This window comes from Lemur catta, chromosome 1 (genome assembly GCF_020740605.2).
Source record: "Lemur catta isolate mLemCat1 chromosome 1, mLemCat1.pri, whole genome shotgun sequence".
In the NCBI taxonomy this organism is placed as follows: Eukaryota; Metazoa; Chordata; class Mammalia; order Primates; family Lemuridae; genus Lemur; species Lemur catta.
Window position 1 is genome coordinate 103,496,850 of NC_059128.1, and position 23,503 is coordinate 103,520,352.

Here is a 23,503-nt window from a genome sequence, read left to right on the forward strand (position 1 = left end):
TCACCTAGGGTGTACTTTTCAGAATGAGAATAAACCCACTTTTTGACATATCAGAGTGACTTGTTAAATGTCAAGTATAATAAATTACTCATTTTGAAATTAACTACCCTCTTTCAAAAGAGTTACTATAATTGGTTAATGAGAACAAAAAAACAGAAACAAACTAATAGTCTTACCAAAACATCCAGCAGTTGCTCTCCTTGGTACTTACACAACTGATCTGAAAATTACGTTCACACAAAAACCTGCACACAAATGTTTATAGTAGCTTTATTCATAATCACCAAAAGCTGGAAGCAACTAACATATCCTTTAATAGATGAATAAACAAACTGATACATCCATACAATGGAATATTATCCAACAATAAAAAGAAAGGCACTATGAAGCCACAAAAGACATGAATGAATCTTAAACATATATATCTAAGTGAAAGAAGTCTGTCTGAAAAGATATATACTACAGTATGATTTTAATTACGTGACATTTAGGAAAAGGCAAAACTACAGAGATGATAAAAAGATAAATAGTTGCCAGGAGGAAGTAGGGAGGGAAGAGAGGGAGAGTTGAACAGGTAAAGCACAGAAGATTGTTTAGGACAGTGAAACTGTTCTGTTTAATATTGTAATGACAGATACATGACACTACATATTTGTCAAAACTTACTGAACTTAACAGCACAAAGAGTGAGCCTTAATGTATGTAAATTTTAAAGAATCATTTAGGAGGCTAGGGGAATCCCAGGATGGATGCAGAATATGACAAAACAATTTAACTTTGCAGTCCCTTCATCCTGCAAAAAAAATTAAAAAAAACAGAAAGAATAACAAAAATAAAGAAAAAATTAAAAAAAACCAATTTAACTGTATTACAAATATATGAAACAAGTCAATGAAGGGGGTGGGAGACCTAAGTAACTCTGGAAATAAATGAAGTCTGTAAGATGAAAGGCCAAAGGAACTGTGCATAAGCACTGTATTCTATTTGATAGTCTCCCATGGGAGTGGGGGATACAGATAAATAATTCTGATATCACTACATATGTATACTGGAACTGAATAATTATATAAATGGATGACAGGCCAGGCATGGTGGTTCACACTTGGAATCCCAGCATTTGGGAGGCCAAGGTGGGAGGACTGCTTGAGGTCAGGAGTTCAAGACCAGCCTGGGCAAGACCAGAGCAAGACCAAAGCGAGACCCCATCTCTACAAACAATAAAATAATTAGCTGGGCGTGGCGGTATATGCCTGTAGTCCCAGCTACTCAGAAGGCTGAGATAGGAAGATTCCTTGAGCACAGGCATCTGAGGCTGCAGTGAACTATGATTGCACCATTGCACTCCAGTCTGGGTGACAGAGCAAGACCCTGTCTCTTAAAAAAAACTTTTAAAGAATGGATGACAGACGGTGGGAGACAGGTTTCTCACTGTTGGAGTGAGAGGTTACAGATAAGCAAAAGGAGAAAGCTAGAATGATCCATATGGTAATGGATTAAAGTTGGAGAAATTAGTATGAACTCATACTTAGCACAGTACAGTATATACAGTTACATACAGAAATATTTACAGATATGTGTACATACATTGGTTAAGTATACACACATATATTTTCTTGTTGTCAGCTACAAGGGTGACACCCAGTAGCAATCAGCACACCAAGTGTGCCCAGATCTGGGTTTCTAATACCAGTCTCCAATAAAAGGAAACAGGGCTCCTTAGAGAGATGCGGCTGATTTTAGGGCTAGGGCAGAAAATATACAAGATAAGACTCAAGTACAAGCCAGGCACAGCGCCTCATGCCTGTAATCCTAACACTCTGGGAGGCCAAGGTGGGAGGATCGCTTGAGGTCAGGAATTCGAGACCAGCCTGAGCAAGGGCAAGACACCATCTCTACTAAAAAACCAGAAAAAATTAGCCAGGCAACTAAAAATAAAACAAAAAATTAGCTGGGTGTGGTGGTGAGCGCCTGTAGTCCGAGCTACTTGGGAGGCTGGAGCAGAAGGATTACTTGAGCCCAGGAGTTTGAGGCTGCTGTGAGCTAGGCTGACGCCACAGTGCTCTAGTCTAGGCAACAGAGGCAGATTCTGTCTCAAAAAAAAAAGGACTCAAGTACAACCTGTAGTCCCAACTACTCACGAAGCCAAAGCAGGAGGATTGCTTGAGGCCAGGAGTTTGAGATCAGCCTGAGCAACACAGCAAGACCTCATTTCTACATAAAAAATAAAAAAATTAGCCAAGCACAGTGGTGCACGCCTGTAGCCCCAGATACTCGGGAGGCTGAGGCAGGAGGATCGACTGAGTCCAGGAGTTTGAGGTTGCAGTGAGCTATGATGACACCACTGCACTCTAGCCTGGCACATGGGAGCCAAACGAAAGAGCTCCCTATGACAGGCCAAAGCTGAGAAAATCTGGGTACCAAAATAAAGTAATAGTGAATTATATGCCAAAGTATAAAATAAATACCCTAAGTCCATACTGATATAGATAAACAACTGAATAAATACATAAACAGGGAGAAGAGATAAATCTCTGGTGCAGGATAATTCTAAATAATTTATGTTGATGCTGTGCCCTCAAGGAGAAAGGGAACATAATTCCTTACTCTTTGGGTATGAGCTGCACACAGTGACATCCTTACAAACAGTACAGTATGTAAAGGAAGAAGAAAGAGTCACTTTATGGAGGAAAAATCTGACAAACACTACCTCAGCCAAGTGATCAAGGTCATAAACCATGGTGATAGTACGTACCTTTGATACAATGTGATGAAAATGATACTTTACCTCTGTGGTCTTCCTTCCAAAACACATGACCCGAGTCTAATCATGAGAAAAATATCAGACAATACCAACTGAGGAGCATCCTACAAAATAACAGTACCCATCAAAACTGTCTAGGTCATCAAAAACAAAGAAAGTCTGAGAAACTGTCAGAGCCAACCAGAGACGTGATACTAAATGTAACATGGCATGCTGGATGGGATCCGGAACAAGGACATCGGGTAAAAAGTAGGGCAATCTGAATAAAATATGGACTTTATTTTATAACAAGGTATCAATGTTGGTTCACTAATTATAACAAATGTACCATGACAATGTAAGATGTTAATAATAGGTAAAAAATATGCAGGAAAACTAAAATACAAATTGCTAGTAAGGGTCATCTTTAAATGCATGCAAGATTATAAACTGCTTAAATATTCATACTTTTAACAAACAAGTTAATTTTTGGGAAAGAAAAATGACTGTTTTTAAAGAGAGAATAAAACAAAACAGAGAAGGTTAAAGTATAAACAGAAAGAGTCATTTTTTATATCCAAGCATTCTATCAGTTTTTCTAAGGACACAAAACAATAACAACTGAATTTCAGTCTCAAGTTTTTAGTCACTATCAATTCTGATTAGTGGCTTCTCATGCACTTAAAAGATGGCCTTGAAATACATTTTTTAAAAAAAAAAACACCTTTAATTTCAGTTATTTATTCACTTGAATCAGGCATTTGCAAACCTTAAAATGTTAATGCCTGACACAGATGTTACACCACAAACTAGAATTCACATGGCACACAAAAATCTCACTACAATGGCACGGGGACTACAGTTTGAGATGTAACAAAGGCAGCAAGCAATATCTGGAATTTTTTGTAATAAACTCCCTGAATGTGGGTTCTAGAGAGACCTAGCTCACTTTAAATGCTGCCTTTTAGAAGGTAATGCCATAGCATTACTCTAGCTGATAAGTTAATATGACTTAATGAATATTCACTTAAAATTCCTAATATTCTGCCATTATCTGAATACAAAACCATCTAAGTAAAAATTTTTGTCAAAAGTCTGTCATTTAGAAGCAATTTTTTTTTTTTGAGACAGAGTCTCACTCTGTTGCCCGGGCTAGAGTGCCGTGGCGTCAGCCTAGCTCACAGCAACCTCAAACTCCTGGGCTCAAGCAATCCTCCTGCCTCAGCCTCCTAAGTAGCTGGGACTACAGGCATGCACCACCATGCCCGGCTAATTTTTTCTACATATATTTTTAGTTGTCCATATAATTTCTTTCTATTTTTAGTAGAGATGGGGTCTCGCTCTAGTTCAGGATGGTCTCGAACTCCTGAGCTCAAACTATCCACCAGCCTCTGCCTCCCAGAGTGCTAGTATTACAGGCGTGAGCCACCACGCCCAGCCTAGAAGCAATTTTTTAAAAGAACATTTGTATTCATTTAAGGAACACAACAGAGCTGTAACATTATTCTAGTGAATATGTTAAAGAGCATAACAGGTTAACTGTGGGCTGTAATCAACCAATGGCATTTGACAACGTGTCAGTACCACACAAAACTGGGCAGCAACACACACCAGTGCATGCACTCTTTCATGTGCCAGTAGGGACAGTAAATACAGCAAATTTTAAATTGTTGGTCTGTCAGAAAATGAAAGATCACAGAGGTGTCTAAGCCAGTCTCCTCCTCTCCTCTTACTAAGGATGGGAGTCAAATCATAAGAAGAAAGTTACACAACAATCCCCAGAACAGCCCAAGTGCGGGTTCAACTCAGATATCACCACCACCATCAGTGACTGAATTTAAAAACATCACTATTAGTTTCAACAAACTGTGCGGACTTTTCCTGAAGGATGTGAAGTGGTGGCAGAGGGCAGGAAGCTTGTGTGCATCTCTAACAACTTATTTCCTTTCCCTTAACATCTTGAAGGACTAGCCCTGGAATAAAAGAACCATGCCACATTTTTGTGAAGCTCTGCCAGCATCCTTTTTTTATTAGAGTAATAAAGGAATTGTTTAAAGAGCAGTAGTAGATAAGAGCTTACAGCCCTGAAAAATGAGGTTAAGAAGAAATATCAACTTGACCCTACTTACAGGAGTTGTGCCGACGGCGGAAACCTTTGGACTGACTCAAGGATTCCATGTGTCTGTCCACATAGCTCTTTGAGCACTGTTGCTGCTGGGGGGAAACGGCAACATCTTGGCTCTTCACATCTGTCCTCTTAGGAATGTTCTGAGGGGCACTGCTGGAAGAGGCTGGCTTCTTGACCAACTTGCCCGTGCCGTTCTGATTGACACCCATTTGGTATCCAACACCAGAGAGGCCTAATTCTGTCTGATGAAGCTCTCCAAAATGCTGGTTGTCTCCAGGACCTGGTATCTCCAGAATTTTTAGTTCTGTAATGTCACCTGCCCTGAAAGACACAAATGAGTCCAAGTGTCAAAATTATAATAGTGATAGAAACAATGAAAATGGGATCAATAGCAAACAGCTACTCCTTCCTTGCAGGACTGCATTTCATATGAGAGGCAAAAACTAGGAAAGGCAGCTGTGCACTTAAAGACAGGGCTTAGCCACCAACATCCAACTGACCAGTACCTTTAAAAAGTGACTACTGTTAACAACAAAACAAAGATATCTTGAATTTAAGATAGGTTGTGGGATATATTACCATCTTAGATTTCTAGAACACTTGATGGCTTTTTTTTTTTTCACTTCTTCACTCACCCATTCAATAGGCATATATATAATACTTGCTTACTATGTAGTAAGCCCTGTGCTAGGATAGGGAATACAGAAATGAAAACCAACATGTACCCACAAGGAATTCACTCTGGTGAGTGGAAAAGTACACAATCAACTAAAAGTGTTAAATGCTATGACACAGGTATACACAAGGGACCAGAAAGCCCAAAAGCAAAATATTTAAGTTAGTTTGGTGGAGGTGGATACGATATTTAAGCTAAGTCTGGCCAGGGGCAGGAGGCTAAGAGTCGGCCAAGCAGAGGAGAGTATGGAGAAAGGCATCTCAGGCAGAGGTTCAGATTGAGAAAAGGTGGTCCATGTGAGGAACTGCAAATGTTACAGTGTTACTAAAGGAAAGGATGCTTGCAGAGGACCATCAGAAAGTAAGGCTGCAGCTGACGCCATCTTAGCCTCAGCCTGTCTGCACGCAGATGTTAAAAAAAAAAAAAGAAAAGAAAGAAAGTAAGTAAGGCTGCAGGCCCGGCACGGTGGCTCACGCCTGTAATCCTAGCACTCTGGGAGGGCGAGGTGGGCGGATCGTTTGAGCTCAGGAGTTCGAGACCAGCCTGAGCAAGAGCGAGACCTCGTCTCTACTAAAAATAGAAAGAAATTATCTGGACAACTAAAAATATATATAGGAAAAATTAGCCAGGCATGGTGGTGCATGCTTGTAGTCCCAGCTACTTGGGAGGCTGAGGTAGGAGGATCGCTTGAGCCCAGGAGTTTGAGGTTGCTGTGAGCTAGGCTGATGCCATGGCACTCTAGCCCGGACAACAGAGTGAAACTCTGTCTCAAATAAATAAATAAATACGAAGAAAGTAAGGCTGCAGAGGTAACCAGGAGCCAGATCATGATCACAATAGATTTTTCTGGTGGCTGTAAGACAAGCGGAGAAACCAGAGGCAGGGGGTACCAGTTAAGAGACCAAGCAAAAAATAAGAGGGGCTGACTAGGCAAGTGACAATACAAGGGAAGAAGGGAGAATGGACCAAAAGACATCTAGAATCCATAGGATTCGGTGACTAACTGAACAGGAAGATTAAAGAAAAAGAACAGTTTATTATGATTCCTAATTTTCTAACTTAGGGGAAAGGTATATTAGTCATCAATAATTGGTAGACCTTTGCAGAAAGAAATCTGCAGGTACACACAGTGAGATCAGCTCTGAAAATCTTGAATTTAAAATAGCTTGTGGGCAGCTGGGTGTAGTGGCTCACACCTGTAATCCCAGCACTTTGGGAGGCCGAGGCAGGAGGATCACTTGAGGCTAAGCGTTGAAGACCAGCCTGGTCAACACATAAGACTCTAGTCTCTACAAAATTTTTTTTTTTAAATTAGCCAGGCATGGTGGCACACACCTAAAGTCACAGGAGGCTGACGTGGGAGGAGTCCTTGAGCCCAGGCTCTTGAGGCTTCAGTGAGTTATAACCAAACCATTGCATTCCAGCCTGGGAAACAGAGTGAGACCCTGTCTCTTAAAAAAAAAAGATATCCTGTGGGGGTATCCAACTGGAAATGACCAGTAGATACTTAAAATGTCTGGAGCTCAGACAATGGTCCTAAATTAAAGATAAAGATTTTAGGTCTCATTAATGTATAAGATGGTACATATGAGATTGTCTAGAGAATACAAACTGAGAAAAGAACCAGTGAAAAGAACCCTACTTCAGTCTTAAGAGGTGAGTATGGGGGGAAAAAAAAAAGAACCAAAAAAGGAATGGAGAAATATGTGGAATACATGCAAAGATAAAACCCAGAGGTAACAGAGAAACTAAGAGAACTAAGAGAAAAGAGTACTTCAAGAGTCAGGGAGCATTCACGTAAGATTAGAACTGAGACACTGACATTGAATTTGGGAACTAGGTCATCTGTAACCCTGGCAAGAGCTAATTCAGCAAGATGATAAAGTTAGAAAAAGAGAAAAAAGATAATGGTGGGGGAGGGATAAGAAGGGACTAGAGAATGAAGCCACAAAAGGGAGTGAAAGCAGACTATTTTGCTCTGAAAAGCACTGTAGGTGTAAAGGGAAGAGAAATGAAAGGGCAATACCTAATGGCAAGTGCCAGGTTGAGTGGAGAGGGCTGTTTTTAATATGGGGGAGGGCTGGGAATGTCAGAATGCAAAGAGAAAAGAAGCAGTATAAAGACTGAAACTGAAAACACAAAAGAGATGAAGTAAGGTCTGAACGAAGTACAAAAGGATAACACCTAAAGCCTACATGATAAGGTTAGCCCTGAACACAAGGGGTACTTCTTTCTTGAGACTGCAGAGGAGGTAAGCAATAAGAATGAATGGGTATACCCACAAAAAAGGTCCTGTGTGGGTATGTGTAGAAACTGAATTGCTCCGAAAATCAAGGAAGCTCTTACTTGACAGCCTCTTTTTTTTTTTTGGTACCTAGGAATGGAAGGCTATCTGCCAAACTCATGAAAAAAGGGGTATGCAGACACAAGTGAACTTGAGAACTGTTGGCAAATACTAAGAAAAAACCTTTCCTGTAACTAAGGACTTTAGCTACTGGCTACAATGTGTTTCTGGGGATAAATCATAATACAAATCTACAAAGAGGGACATATTTACCCAGGGGAAAAAATTAATAAGGAACTTAGATGTAAGAAAGCACATATAATACAAAACTGAGAAAGAAAATCTAAAACCATTAAAGAAAAAGAAAGGTTATTCTGATTTGACCTATTTAAATAATATAATATTGCATGCTTGACAGAGATAAGAAAAAGGTTTCACACATCCTGAATCACTGGCTGAAAGCTAATTACAACACAAAGTCTCTGCTGAGAATAGCAGCTGGACTATTAACACCTAAGACTGCAAAATCTCACATCTGGAAAGACTACTCAAAATCAGCCCGATGCAAGAGAATACTGGGAATCAGACCTCCAATCAAGCTCCACAGACCACCATATGTTGGATTTAGAAGAATCAGTCAGGACACTCACCTGAAGGTGACTTCTGGCACAAGACATTTCACTCCATTGTGGAAAGGCCGGGTGAGAGAAATGGTCTGGCTGACCTGATCTACTGCTGACACTCGTCCCTGATAGACACCCAAGCTATCTCCACAGTTGATGGACACAATACTGCCGAGCCAATCTGTAGCCATATTTCAGAAATGAGACCACCGTGAAAACAGGTACCTTGAGGAGTAGACAAACCTTTAATTAAATTCAGCAAATATTATGTCACGCTCTGTACCAAGTGTTGGTTAATAAGACATATTCTGCCACATCTTTACCTGAGGTAATGAACCACAAAAAAATGTCAAACTAAAACTATTTCAGTAAGAGTTTGAATATTAATGAATAAACAACATTATTTAATACATATAAAGATCTGGTAATTGTTTTAAAGCACATGCATTGGATAAAGATAATATTTACCAGACATCAAATCACACGAACTATAACCTATTGTACGTTAATAAATCTGCCATCAAAATGCTTTCATAGAGTATATGTTGCCAAAAAATAATATATATTACCAAGAAATACTGGTAATGCCAGAGTAGCTCATACCAGACTAAACCTTTTGTTGATGATAATGATAAATTCTGGACAAATTTTTTTTTTTTAAAGCCAATTGAAGGCACCACAGAACACTACATCTAACAACTACAGAATATACATTCAAGTCCCTAGGGAATGTTCACCAACATATACTCGGCCTTAAACAAGTATGAATAAATTTCAAAGGACTGAAATTACACAGAGTCAATTCTCTTCCCACAATAGAATTAAATTTAAAATTGATAATAGATATTTATAATATTCTCAGATAGTTGAAAATTAAGCAAGACATTCCCAAATAACTTATCAGTAAAAGAAATCAGAAGGGAAGTAAGAAAATAGTTCAAATTCAATGACAACATGAAAACACATCATATCAACATTTGTAGCATATGCTTAATACAGCATGCAAAGGGGAAATTTATAGGTTTAAAGGCTTGTATTAGAAAAGAAAGGTTTAAAATCAATAGTCTAAGCTTCCATCTTAAGAATTAGTAGGAAAAAAAAGGAGCAAGTTAACAGAAAGAAAATCGAGCAGAAATCAATAAAATAAACAAGAAAAATACAACAAAAAATTAGCTCTTTGAAAATATTAATAAAGGTGATAAACCCCTAACTAGATTGATCAAGAAAAAAAAGATAAAACACATATTACCAATATCCAGAATGAACAAGTAAACATCATAGACATTAAAAAGATAATTTTATGCTAGTAAATTTGACAACTTAGGTAAAATGAGTAAATTCCTTGAAAGACAAAAGTTACCAAAACTGATACAAGAAATAGAAAATCTGAATAGCTCTATATCTATTTTAAAAACTGAATTTGTCAACAGAATAAGACAAGCCACAGACCAAAAGAAAATATTTGCTAAAGACATATCTGATTAACCACTGTTATCCAAAATATACCAAGAAGTCTTAAAACTCATCAGTAAGAAAATAGCCCGCTTAAAAAATGGACAACAGACCTAAACAGACACTTCACCATACAGAAAGGAAGCATTTGAAAAGATGCTCCACATCATATCTCGTTAGGGAAATGCAAATTAAAACAATGAGATGCAACTACACACCTATCAGAATGGCCAAAACCCAAAACACTGACAACACCAAATGCTGACAAGGACATAGAGCAACAGGAACCTCCATTCACTGCCGGTGAAATGCAAAATGGTACAGCTACTCTGAAAGACAGTTCAGCAGTTTCTTACAAAACTAAACATACTATACAATCCAGCAATCGCACTCTTTGGTATTTTCCCAAATAAACTGAAAACTTAAGTCCACACAAAAATCTGCAAACGAATGTTTACAGCAGCTTATTCATGATTGCCAGAACTTCGAAGCAACCAAGATGTCCTTCAGTAGGTGAATGGATAAACTGTGGTACATCTAGACAATGGAATATTATTTGGCTCTGAAAAGAAATGAGCTACCAAGCCACGAAAAGACATGGAGAAACGATAAATACATTATTATTAAGTGAAAGAAGCCAATCTAAAAAAGCTCAATACTGTATGATTCCAACTATATGACATTCTGGAAAAGGTAAAACTATGAAGACGGTAAAAGGAGCCAGGGGTTGGGGGAAGAGATGGATGAACAGGAAAAACACAGAGGATTTTAGTGCAGTGAAACTATTCTGTACGATACTATTAATACAATGGTGAATACATGTCACTTCAAAACCTACAGAATGTACAACACCAAGAGTGAACCCTGATGTAAACTATGGACTCTGGGTGATATGAAATGTCAACATAGGTTCATCAATTATAACAAGGTACCAGTCTGGTGTGGGATGTTAAGAATGGAGGAGTCCTGTAGGAATACGTATTGTGCAAGGGGCACAGGGGGAGATATATAGAAACTCTCTGTTCAATTTTCTTTCTTTTTTTTTCCATACAGAGTTTCACTCTGTCACCCCAGTAGAGTGCAGTGGCATTATCGTAGCTCACTGCAGCCTCAAACTCCTGAGCTCAAGCAATCCTCCTGCCTCAGCCTCCTGAGTAGCTGGGACTATAGGCACGCACCATGACACTCGCCTAATTTATCTATTTTTTAGTAGAGATGGGGTCTTGCTCTTGCTCAGGATGGTCTAGGCTGGTCTTGGACTCCTGAGCTCAAGCAATCCTCCCACCTTGGCCTCCCAGAGTGCGAGGATTACAGGCATGAGCCACAGCACCTGGCCAGTTTTTTTTAAAAGTTGTATCAATGTAGGCCGGGAGCGGTGGCTCATGCCTGTAATCCTCGCACTCTGGGAGGCCAAGGTGGGAGGATCGCTCGAGGTCAGGAGTTCGAGACCAGCCTGAGCAAGAGCGAGACCCCGTCTCTACTAAAAATAGAAAGAAATTAGCTGGCCAACTAAAATATATATAGAAAAAATTAGCCGGGCATGGTGGCGCATGCCTGTAGTCCCAGCTACTCAGGAGGCTGAGGTAGGAGGATCGCTTAAGCCCAGGAGTTTGAGGTTGCTGTGAGCTAGGCTGACACCACGGCACTCACTCTAGCCAGGGCAACAAAGCGACACTCTGTCTCAAAAAAAAAAAAAAAAAAAAAAGTTATATCAATGTAGAATACCAGCAGGCATTATCTTCCCCCCTAAATGTTATATTTAATAATGTTAATTTTTGGTGGTTGTTTATTAAATGTTAAAGAGGAAAAAAAAATCAGAAAACACAGGACAATGAAACACTTCCGAACCTGTTCAACAAGGCCAGCATAACCCTGATGGGAAAGCCTCTCCACAAAGGAATTATAGGAAGAAAAAATAAAAATAAATATAGATCTCAAATATAGACCTCAAACCCTCAACAAGATGTTAACAAATCAAACCAGCAATAAATTGTAAAAGTCCATATATATCATGATGATTTAGGTATTTACTCCTGGAATGCAAAGTTGGTTTGAGATTTTAAAAATCAATCAATTTTAAAATCATTTTATTTTAACAGAATAAATGAGAAAATCATATAATTTTCTCACATCAATAAATGCAGGAAAATTATCCTGATGACAAAACCTGACAAAGACAGTACAAAAATAAAACTACATAACAGGCCGGGCACGGTGGCTCACGCCTGTAATCCTAGCACTCTGGGAGGCCGAGGCGGGTGGATCGCTCAGGGTCAGGAGTTCGAGACCAGCCTGAGCAAGAGCAAGACCCCATCTCTACTAGAAATAGAGACGAATTAGCTGGCCAACTAAAATATATATAGAAAAAATTAGCCGGGCATGGTGGCGCATACCTGTAGTCCCAGCTACTCGGGAGGCTGAGGCAGGAGGATCGCTTAAGCCCAGGAGTTTGAGGTTGCTGTGAGCTAGGCTGATGCCACGGCACTCACTCTAGCCAGGGCAACAAAGTGACACTCTGTCTCAAAAAAAACAAAAACAAAAACAAAAAAAAACTACAGAACAATATTCCTCATAAATATAGACATAAAATTCCTTATCAAAATATCACCCAACAGAATTCAATGATAAACAAAAAGAATTATACACGATGACCAGGTAGAATTTATTCCAAGGATGCAATGTTGGCTCAGCATTAGAAAACCAATCAAGGTAATCTACCATATTAACAGGTTAAAGAAGAAAAAACACATGATCATAATAATTAATGCAGAAAAGGCCTTTGACAAAATTCAACACCCATTTATGACTTAAAAAAAAAGTCAGGTGGGCAAAGTGGCTCATGCTTGCAATCCCAGTACTTTGGGAGCCTGAGGTGGAAGGATTGCTTGAGCCCAGGAGTTTGAGACCAGCCTAGGCAACAAAGCCAGATCTCATCTCTACAAAAAAATTTTTTTAAAAATTAGTTGGGCATGGTGGTGCACACGTGTCGTCCTAGCTACTTGGGAGGCTGAGGCAGGAGGATCCCTTGAGCCCAGGAGTTTGAGACTGAAGTGAACTATGATCATGCCATTGCACTCCAGCCTGTTGGTGATCGAGCGAGACCTGGTCTCTAAAGAAAGAAACCAAACAACAACCAAAAAACACACACACACAACTCTCAGAAAAATGGCAATGTGAGACAAACTCCCTCAATTTGATAGAGAGCATCCAAAACACCCCTACAGTTAATATTATAATTAACGGTGAAAGACTGAATGCTTTCCCCCAAGATCAGGGCAAGGATGTTCACTCTCACCAGTCTTATTCAACATAGCACTAGAAGTTCTGACAATAAGACAAGAAAAAGAAATAAAAGGCATACATATTGGACAGGAAAAAACAAAACTGTTCATATTTCGGATGATATGACTGTCTATATAGAAAATTCCAAAGGCCTACAAAAAAAGTCTTAGCACTCAATATGTCAGTTCAGCAAGATCACAGGATATAATATAAACATACAAAAGTCAATGTTATTTCAAGATACTAGCAATGAACACATGGACACCAAAATTAAAAATACAAAACCATTTACAATTGCTCAAAAAAAAAAGAAATACCAGGTGTAGGTCTAAAGAAACATGTACAGGGCCAGGCATAGTGGCTCATGCCTAGCTACTCGGGAGGCTGAGGCAGAAGGATCCTTTAAGCCCAGGAGTTTGAGGTCGCAGTGACCTATGATGATGCCACTGTCCTCTAGCCTGGGAAACAGAAAGACCCTGTCTCAAAATAAATAAATTTTAAAAATAAAAAATTAAATAAATAAACAAACATGGACAGGATTTGCATGCTGAAAACTATGCAATACTGAGGAGAAAAATCAAAATGCTAAAGAAGATATAACACGTTTCCTAGATTAAAAGACTCAACATAGTAAGTATGTCAATTCTCCCCAAACTGATATAAAGGATTAATGCAATTCCCATCAAAATCCCAGCAGGATTTGTAGATATACATAAGATTATTCTAAAATTTGTAGGAAAGGCAAAGGAACTAAAATAGCTAAATCAATTTTGACAAGAAAGTGGAGGCAATCAGTCTACCTGATTTCAAGACTTAATATACAGCTATGGCAATCAAGACCATATAGTATTGGTGAAGGGATAGACACAAAAATCAATAAAATAAAATAGAGAACCCAGAAACAGACTCACACAGATAGGCCCAACTGATTTTTGACAAAATGCAAAAACAATTCAATGGGGGCTGTATAGCTTTTACAACAAATGGTGCTGGAGCAAATGGACATCCATCAGCAAAAAAAATGAACCTCAACCTAAGTCTATCTTACATAAAAATTTACTCAAAATGGATCATGACCTTAAATGTAAAACATCAAACTCTAAAACTTTTAGAAAAAGCACAAGAGAAACCTTCAGGAACTAGGGCTAGGCAAAGAGTTCTTAGACTTGACAACAAAAGCACAATCTATAAAAAGAAACTGATTAGACTTCCCAAAAATTAAAAACGTTTATTCTGCAAAAGACTTGTTAAAAGGACAAAAAGAATACAGACTAGGAGCAAATATCTGCAAATCACATATCTGACAAAGACAAAGAACTAATATCTAGAATATATAATGAACTCTCAAAATTTAACAGTAAAAAAAATATAAAATTTAACAGTAAAAAAATCTAATCAGAAAATGGATAAAAGACATGAAAAGATGCTTCCCCAAAAGGAATATACAGATGGCAAATAAACACATAAAAAGATGTTCAACATCATTAACAATTAGGGAAATGCAAATTGAAACCACAGTGAGATATCGCTACATACCTTTCAAAATGGTTAAAATAAAAAACAGTGACAAAACTAAGTGCCAGCAAGGATATGGAAAAACCGGATCAGTCTTACATTGATAGTGGGACTATTAAATGGTATAGTCACTCTCGGAAAAAATGTGGCAGTTTATAAAAAATCCATAAACATGCAATTCCTGTATGATCCAGCAATTGCACTCCTGGTCATTTATCCCACAGAAAGGAAGACCTAAATTCCCACAAAAACCTGTATACAAATGTTTTTATCAGGTTTACTCATAATAGCTGCAAGCTAGAAACCACCCAGATGACCTTCAATCGGTGAACAGTTAAACTTGTGGTACATCCATGCAACCATGAAAAAAGTGAAAAAAGCAAACTCCAAAAGGTTACATTTTGCATGATTCAATTTATGTAACATTCTTGAAATGACAGAGCTATAGCAATGGAGAACAGATTAGCAGCTCCAGGGGTTAAGGGAACGGTAGGGGCAGGAGAGAAGCGGACATGGCTTTAAAGGACAACATGAGGGATCCTTGTGGTAATGGAAATGTTCTACATATTGACTATATCATTGTCAATATCCTAATAGTTACTGTATTATAGTTCTCCAAGATGTTACCAAAGACGAGAACTAGGTAGGGTATAAGGAATCTCTCCGTATTATTTCTTACAATTGTACGTGAATCTACAATTATCTCAAAATAAAAAGGTTAATTAAAAAAATCAGCATCTTCCATGACATTAACAATATCAATGACAAAATCATGTATGATCATATGAATAAATGCAGAAAGATAATTTGACAAATTCAACACCCATTCAGGATATTTAAAAAAGGTAGGTACCTCTGTGTATTCCCTGAAAGAAAAAAGAGAGGAAAAAAAAAAAGAAATAAAGGTTGGGGAGCCGGCATCTACAAAACAACTACAGTTAACATCATACTTCATGATAAAATAATGAATGCTTTTCCCCTAAGACTGAGGACAAGGCAAGGATATCTACTGTCGCCACTTGTACTTCTATTCAACATTATACTGTAGGTCCTAGCCAGTGCAATAAAACAAGAAAAAGAAATAAAAAGTATAAATATTGGAAAAAGCATAAATATTGGAAAAGAAGAAATAAAACTGTCTTTATTTGCAATGACATGATTGACTATGTATGTATAACATCCTAAAGAATGCACACAAAAAAAGTCCTAGAACTAACAAACGTTTAGCAAGGTCACAGGATATACACTCATATGGAAAACTCAACCACATTCTATATAATAGCAACAAATAACTTAAAATAAAATTTAAAAATACCATTTATAATAGTATTAAAAAACAAAATACTTAGGAATAAATACAATGAAAAATTCACAGGCACTGTACAATGAAGACTATGAAAGACTGCTGAGAAAAATTAAAGATCTCAATAAACAGAAAGATGTATTCAGATTGAAGAACTTAATGTTTTCAATTCTCCCAAATTGATCTATGGGTCAAGTACAAATATCAATCAAAAACCCAGCTGGCCTTTTTGGAGAAATTGAAAAACTGAATCCAAAATATATATGGAAATGTATAGTACTTATAATAGCCAATATAACTGTAAAAAAGAAAAACAAAGACTTTTTACACTATCATGTTTCAAAGAAATCAAGAAACTTCCCTCCCACTATTCTCCACACACAATGGCCTTCCTACCGTTCCTTAAACACATCAAGCTTGTTCCCTGAGAAATTAGCACCAGGTATTCCCAGAACATTCTTTCCCCGGCTCCATGAATGGCCAGCTCCATTCTGTCTTTCTGGTATCTGGCAAAAATGTTAACACCTCAGAGAAGCCTTCCCTGGCTACCCAATCTAATGTGGCTACTCATTACTCTCTCATACCTCACTTTCTGTTATGATCTCAAAATGGATCACTGTATGAATTATCTTATTTGTTTGTTTATATTGTGTCACCCCACTAGAATAGGGCAAAAGACTTTGTCTTGTTCAGCCAGTAAGAGTGCCTAGAATGGAAGAAAAATTCAATAAATATTGATTCAATCAATGAATGAACCAGACATAATACATATTGATTCAATGAATGAATGAATTAGACATAATAGATATGACAGAAGTCAATAATGCAGGATCTAGAGAGCAATTCTATAAAATTGGGATTCACTCAAGAGGCCATAGTTAAGGATCTAGAAGGCCACATGTGGCCTTAAGACTGCAGGTTCCCCACTCCTGATAGAGTATCTAAATATTTATATCTAAAAATGCCTTGGCTCTTCTTGAAAATGGTTCTAAAAATACAATATCTTTAAAGCATACTCTATGCAAAATCCTATACAAGATACAAAATCTAGCATTTCCCTACTCACAGAAGGAAGTCAGGAAATAGCTAGCAGATGAATATAAATATAACAAAGATGTTAAGCACAAAGTGAAACACTGGTTCAGTATTTTCTGAGGGAAAAAAAAAGGAAGCATTTCACGCTGTTTTCAAATATTAATTTCAGATGTATACCTACATAAAACGTACAGTCTAAAAGAAGAAAAAAGGGCAAAAAAGCATATAAGTAAGCACTCTTCTGGTAAAAAGAGTACGTCCATCAGACACAAGACATGAAAGAGCCCAGCTCTAGGGACTGATCAAACTCTAGACAGTTCTCTAGTGATTTAACTAAGCAAGTATCACAAAACTATGCTGACGGAACAGAAAATAATGCATTAGCGGGCTCATCCATAAGGCTTTTTTTTAAATGTCTTATTATAGAAAATTTCAAACGTACAAATATAGAGAGAACTGCATAATGAACCCCCACATATCATCACTAAGTTGCAATAATTATCAACATATCTGTAAGAATTTAAGAGATCAGATCAATTTCCAATGCAACACAATTTCAACGATGATGGTAAAAAGGCATAAAATACACAAACTTTAGGCTTATATCCCCTTCCTGAGCAGCCTTTGCCTACTTAATGTCACAAAAGCACAAATTTCCTTTTTTATCATTTATACTCCATCATAATTCTACTCTGATGCTTGTTTTAGATAGATGCAGTCTAAAAAGCTGTAATAACAAGAATTTTGAAATACCAGAAATTAACCAGATATGAAAAGCCTTTTACTTCTCCATTCAACATATATCTTTAAGACACTCATACTGTATACCCAAGTTTATATATTAATAACTGAATAGAATTTTTAATACTTTGAAAATGTGGAGGCTAGTTGACAAGTATGTATTTTCTATTTAATTCTCTATTAATAGAAACTTTTTAAAAACCACTAAATGTGTAACAAACTGCCCTTTCATTTTATCAGAAACTTCCCTCTGTAAAACACATTAATGCATTATTCAAAACTCATCAAAGAGGGTTATTCTATTTTTAAAATTCTGTTATTTACAGAATCTAAAAGAAGTAGAGTACCAACTGGGCTGCTAATCAGTTGACTACACTAAGGGGGTTTCATCAATTATAGGCCTAATACCAGCATGTCAAAAGAGCTATAGCTAAAGCAGGAGATACAGGAGGTACATAAGTTACCAAAGGGTAACATATCTAGTAAGTCTATGTATTTTATATATACAGCTCCATGAAATTTTACATATCAATTCGCCCACGTGACCAGCACTTCCAATCAAGATACAGAATATTTCCAATACCCCAAAAGGCTGCAATGTATCCCACAAAGGTAGTCATTATTCTGACATCTATCATGAAAGATTAGTTTAGCCTGTATTTGAACATCATATAAATGGAATCATAAAGGTTCTCTTAAGAGTGTTCAGCTTCTTTTGCTCAACAGTACATCTATGAGATTCATCCCCATTGCTGCATGTATGAAAATTTCATTCTTTCTCATGGCTGCTATATTCTATTACATAAGTATGCCTCAGTGTACTTATCCATTCGACTGTTGATACAGTTGGATTATTTCCAGTTCTGGGCTATTATGAATAATTAACATTCTTTTACTCTACACAGTAAATTTTTGTGGTGGACAAGTGTACCCACTTCTGCTGGGCATATTACACAAGAAGTCACATTACATTTGGCTTTATTAGGAACTGCCATACAGTTCTTTTTTCTCCCCATTTAAAAATTTTTTTTATTGAGGTAAAATACGCATATATAATTTTTAAGTGGTTGCCAAATAGTTTTTCAAAATGGTTGTACCATTTTACACTCCCATCTGCATTCAGACAAACCACCATATGCACATTCCTGTTGCTCCCCATCTTCAACACTTGGCATTGTGGCTATCTTTAACTTTACTCATTCAGGTGGGGGCGCAATGGTTTTGATATTTTCTTAAACATACTCCTGCATACTCTTGCTCCACTGATACTATTTTCTCCTAATCCATCATTTCTAGCGCATTGTAGTGACTATTAAACTCAGAAACATTGTGAATATTATTTGGTCAATAACTTGCTAGAAAGTTCACTTACTCTTAGTTGTTTTCCTTCTGCTTCCATTTCTTAAGCATCTCCAAGTAAGGACACTTTGGTTCATTTATCATTCTGTCCTAATACTATTTTAATATCCTTCATCTCAATGCATTCCTCTACTTACGTAAGTTTGGTGACAGGATTTGATGTACATGTACAAAAAACATGTATTATTTTCCTTGAAAAGCCTATTCGTGATAGTGAATCCTTCAAACAATTCCATCTCTAAAAAGAACTAATTCTTTTGTATGATATTCAACAATGTTAACTAACAGGATGTTTGCAAAAAATGCAAATTTGGTGCAACTAGCTAGCCAACACTTATTTTGTCAATTTGCTATTAAAATCTATGCTAACAATCTGTTTGTGTAATTAGGAAGGGAGCCACAGATGTCAGATCATCAGGATATTCCAGATTACTTTTAATTATGGTGCTATTTTGCTCAAATCTTGAACTATCAGGATTTCCAGACTACTGAATGCCAAACTAAGCACAGGACTTTACTGTATCATTTCTCTCATAAGAAGCCTTTAGATAACAAAATCAGGTAGCGCTAAATGGTCTTCCATCTATTATGTAACTGAGGCAGCTGCCCAAATGGTCCATAAACTACAAATAAACAATTTGCCAATTACAGACCTAGCTAATTCCATCTCATCTGCCACATTATAAGAACTCACAGCATTCAGATCCTACCAAGCCTTGGCCTGCTAAGGATAATTATAACTAACAGCTGTGGATGAGTGCGTGGTTAGTTATGAATTTCTGGAAAACTAGGTATTTTTTCCCACACACCAGTAAAGTATTTATCAAATCAAAATCCTGGAAATGGCAGAGACCTTAAAAGAAAACATCCAATATAATCCTAGTACTAAATCCATACCTTCTACAAAAGACAGCACAGTGGAAAGAAAATAAAATTCTTAGACATTGCAGCCCCTGGTTTACGTCTGTATTTCCTTGCTTACCAGCACTATGACCTGGGCAAATTACCTAATCTGAGTCTCAAGTGCCTCGTCGACAAAATAGGAATTATACCAATTATACCACTATCTCATAGAATCACTGTTAAGATGAAATTACATAATCCACACAGTGTCTACCATATAACAAATTTTAGTTCAAATGTCTCCCTTTGGCAGAAAGAATACTGGTCCCATAGGAGACTTAAGTTACGGCCTTGGAAAATCATACCTTGAGGGCCACCTCCCTTCTCACCCAAACAAAACTACAAAAATGCATGAATTTCTTCTAGAACATCTTAGAAATGCAGTCCTGGTCTGCAAACTGCAAAACACATATCCCTGGGGATACATGAAGATATGCAAGCAAGGGAATCAATTTCCACACTACTCTTTCACAAATCTGATCTTAATTGGGCAATCAAAAAATACTTAATCATAAAACATATTACTTCAGGAAAGGGGTCAGAAAACTACAGCCCACAGGCCAATCTGGCCTAACTAATAAAATTTTATTGGAACACAACCACGCTCAGTTGCTTGCATATTGTCAATAGCTGTTTTTGCACTACAGTGAAAGGGTTGAGCAGTAATGAAAGAAATCACATGGCCCATAAAGCCTCTCATCTGGCCCTTTATAGAAAAAGTTTGCTGACCTCTGCTTTGGGATGAAATTCTGTGGGAAAAGTGAAATGGATACAAGTTCAAAGAGAAAAAAGAAAAATACGAAATGGACAAATTCCCAGAATGATAAAAATTATCCAAACTAATTCAAGATAGAACTAGATCAAGTAAAAAAATTAAACTAGCAAAATCTTCCCACAAAGAAAAGGCCAGGTGCACAGGACTTCACTAGTAGATTCCATGAAACAAAAGAAATAATACAAATCTTACACAAACTCTTTCACAAAACAGAGGAGGAAGGAACACTCTCCAATTCATTTTATGAGGTAATATTACTCTGCTACTAAGGCCAGAGACATGATAAGAAAAGGAACACAGACACAGAAATTCTTAAGAAAATGTTAGCAAAGTTAATTCAGCTATATATAAAAAAATTTATACACATAACTAAGTGGGGTTCATTTCAGGAATGCAAGATTGGCTTAACATCTAAAAATCAAGTAATGTAATATACTATGCTATATATATTTTATAGTCTTTTAAAAAGAGGTTATTTGTATATTTTTAAAACGTTAAATTGCTATCATACTTAGATAATTTTCTACTTTTTAAAAAGTCAATATAATACATGTCAGAAATTACACCCGAACTATTTGAAATTAAACATTTAAACTTATTAAATCTATGATGCAAAGTTTCAGACGTCAACTTAAAAGTTTGTAAGATCTACACAGATTTCCCAATCTTTGAGAACTCTCAAGCAAAAAAAAAAATTTTTTTCTGAAACAGAGTCTCGCTCAGACGTCAACTTAAAAATTTGTAAGATCTACACAGATTTCCCAATCTTGGAGAACTCTCAAGCAAAAAAAAAAATTTTTTTTTGAAACAGAGTCTCGCTGTCACCCTGGGTAAAGTGCAATGGCATGATCGTAGCTCACTGCAGCCTCAAACTCCTGCCTCAGCCTCCCAAGTCGCTGGGACAGGCGCTTGAGCCACCATGCCCAGCTAATTTTTCTGTTTTTTTGTAGAGATGGTCAGGATGGTCTCCAACTCCTGGCCTCAAGCAATCCTTCCACCTCAGCCTCTCAGAGTGCTGGGATTACAGGTGTGAGCCACTGCACTCGGCCCAGCAAAGATCTTAAAACGTTTTCTAATCTAATGTTTTTCAAACTATAGGTCCAATTTAGTGAGTTTCAACCAACTTATTTTTTTCCTTTAATGAAATGGAAAATGTCAGAGGGCATCATCTGTAGAAAGGTAAGTTGTGTGTGTGTGTGTGTGCATGTGTCTACACGCAGTATGCAGGGGCACATCGAGTCATGTTGTAAAATGTCTAACTGTGGGGCACAGGTCAAAAAAATCTGAGATACTTTTCTAGTCCCACAGCCCTACTCCCACGAACGACAAGGCTCCACCAAAAAATTCTTAGTAATCAAAAAGTCACGTTCTTTACAACCACTTTCACTTCATACAGAGAAAACAAACAGGATTTGGGGCTCAGTACACCTAATATGCCATTCATTTAAAAAAAGATCAGAATCCACCTGAGGTTTCCAGTTAAATACTAAACTGCTTAGAGGCAGTCATTTCTGTTTGCGTGGGAATAAAACCTATATTTTACAGACAGCAGGCCGAAATCAATTTAGTCTGTAGCTAGAGAAGAAAAACCATTCTGGGTTGCGAGTTCCTCATCTTTAACCACAGGAGAGGACTGTTAGGACTCCTCTTAGCTCTGCAATTGGGAGATTAACTGAAAATCAACTGATCCAGCTGACAAGAACTATGCTCCCCCCACACACACTCCAAAACACTTCAACTATTCAACAAGTCAACTGTTGATAAACACAATCAATATAACACAAAGGGTAATGGTAATAAGAACCACAGACGTACACTAAGGGCAGAAATAAATCAAGGGAGAAGTTCCTGGGATTCAGGAAAAGTGTGCCCTGGTAGGTACCAATTTCTCAGGCAGCCTCTTCTCCTAAACCCCAATTCACCTCTGTCCTCAAGCTATCAGTCATAGATGTGGCACTCGGGTTCTTCCCTGCCACCCTACCTCACCGTGGAAAAGGAAACTGAGGCATGAAGCAATGAGTGAGCTGCAGCAGTCCCCGACAAGGCTGGCCTAACAAACAGCCCAGGCCGCTAACGCCCCCCACCCACACAATCCCGACTAATTAGAATCCCGCTGTCCTCAGCCTCCCACCTCAAACCAAACTCCTGGCGACATCGCTAGTACCTGGCCCCCCGCGCACCCGAAGCATCCCCCCAGCTCGTGCCCGCCTCTAAACAAGCGTACGAGGCCTGGAACCCCAGAGCCTAAAAGCAATCCCGGTGGCCAACTCCGGAAGCCCCCTCCCACGAGTGCCCACACACTGGCCGCCTCCCCTCGCTCCCACCTCAGCGCCGTCTGGCCTGCGCCTCCGCCGCGCACCACACCAAGGCGACCACGCAACACGAGAGGACCCACGGAGGGGCTTCTCCACACCCACCCCAACCACCGCGACCGCCGGAAGCGCCCCCGCGTCTCCACGCCACCGTGGTGAGGTCACTTCCGGCGCGACGCTTTGCAATCTTGAAGGCCGGCGGTTGAGGGGCGGGGCGCCCGGGAAATTTGAGAGACCGGGAGAAAGCCGCAAAGGCCGGTCTTTCAGAAAAGCGCTTGGGCCGCCATTTTGCGTGCCCCGCTTTCTCGTTAATATATCCGATGGAGTCTTGGCTGTAATCAGCTAGGCTAACTCCCCAGCCTAGCTGCCTGCCCC

The 23,503-nt window shown here is 38.3% G+C and overlaps 1 protein-coding gene across 2 annotated transcripts in view; it reads right to left on the reverse strand.

Annotated features, from left to right (window-relative positions):
- EDC3 (enhancer of mRNA decapping 3) overlaps window positions 1-23,261 on the reverse strand; it is a 56,625-nt gene extending 33,364 nt beyond the window's left edge. The window contains exons 1-3 of one of the 2 annotated variants that reach the window (XM_045532072.1): window positions 23,141-23,261; window positions 8,479-8,676; window positions 4,870-5,189 (exon numbers count right to left, since the gene is read on the reverse strand). In XM_045532072.1, the coding sequence (XP_045388028.1) occupies window positions 4,870-5,189; window positions 8,479-8,642 (484 nt within the window). In that variant the 5' untranslated portion in view covers window positions 8,643-8,676; window positions 23,141-23,261. Of the gene's footprint in view, window positions 1-4,869; window positions 5,190-8,478; window positions 8,691-23,140 lie in introns of those variants that run through there. The other variant, XM_045532083.1, reaches the window with a different exon arrangement.
- Window positions 23,262-23,503: the final 242 nt, after the last annotated feature.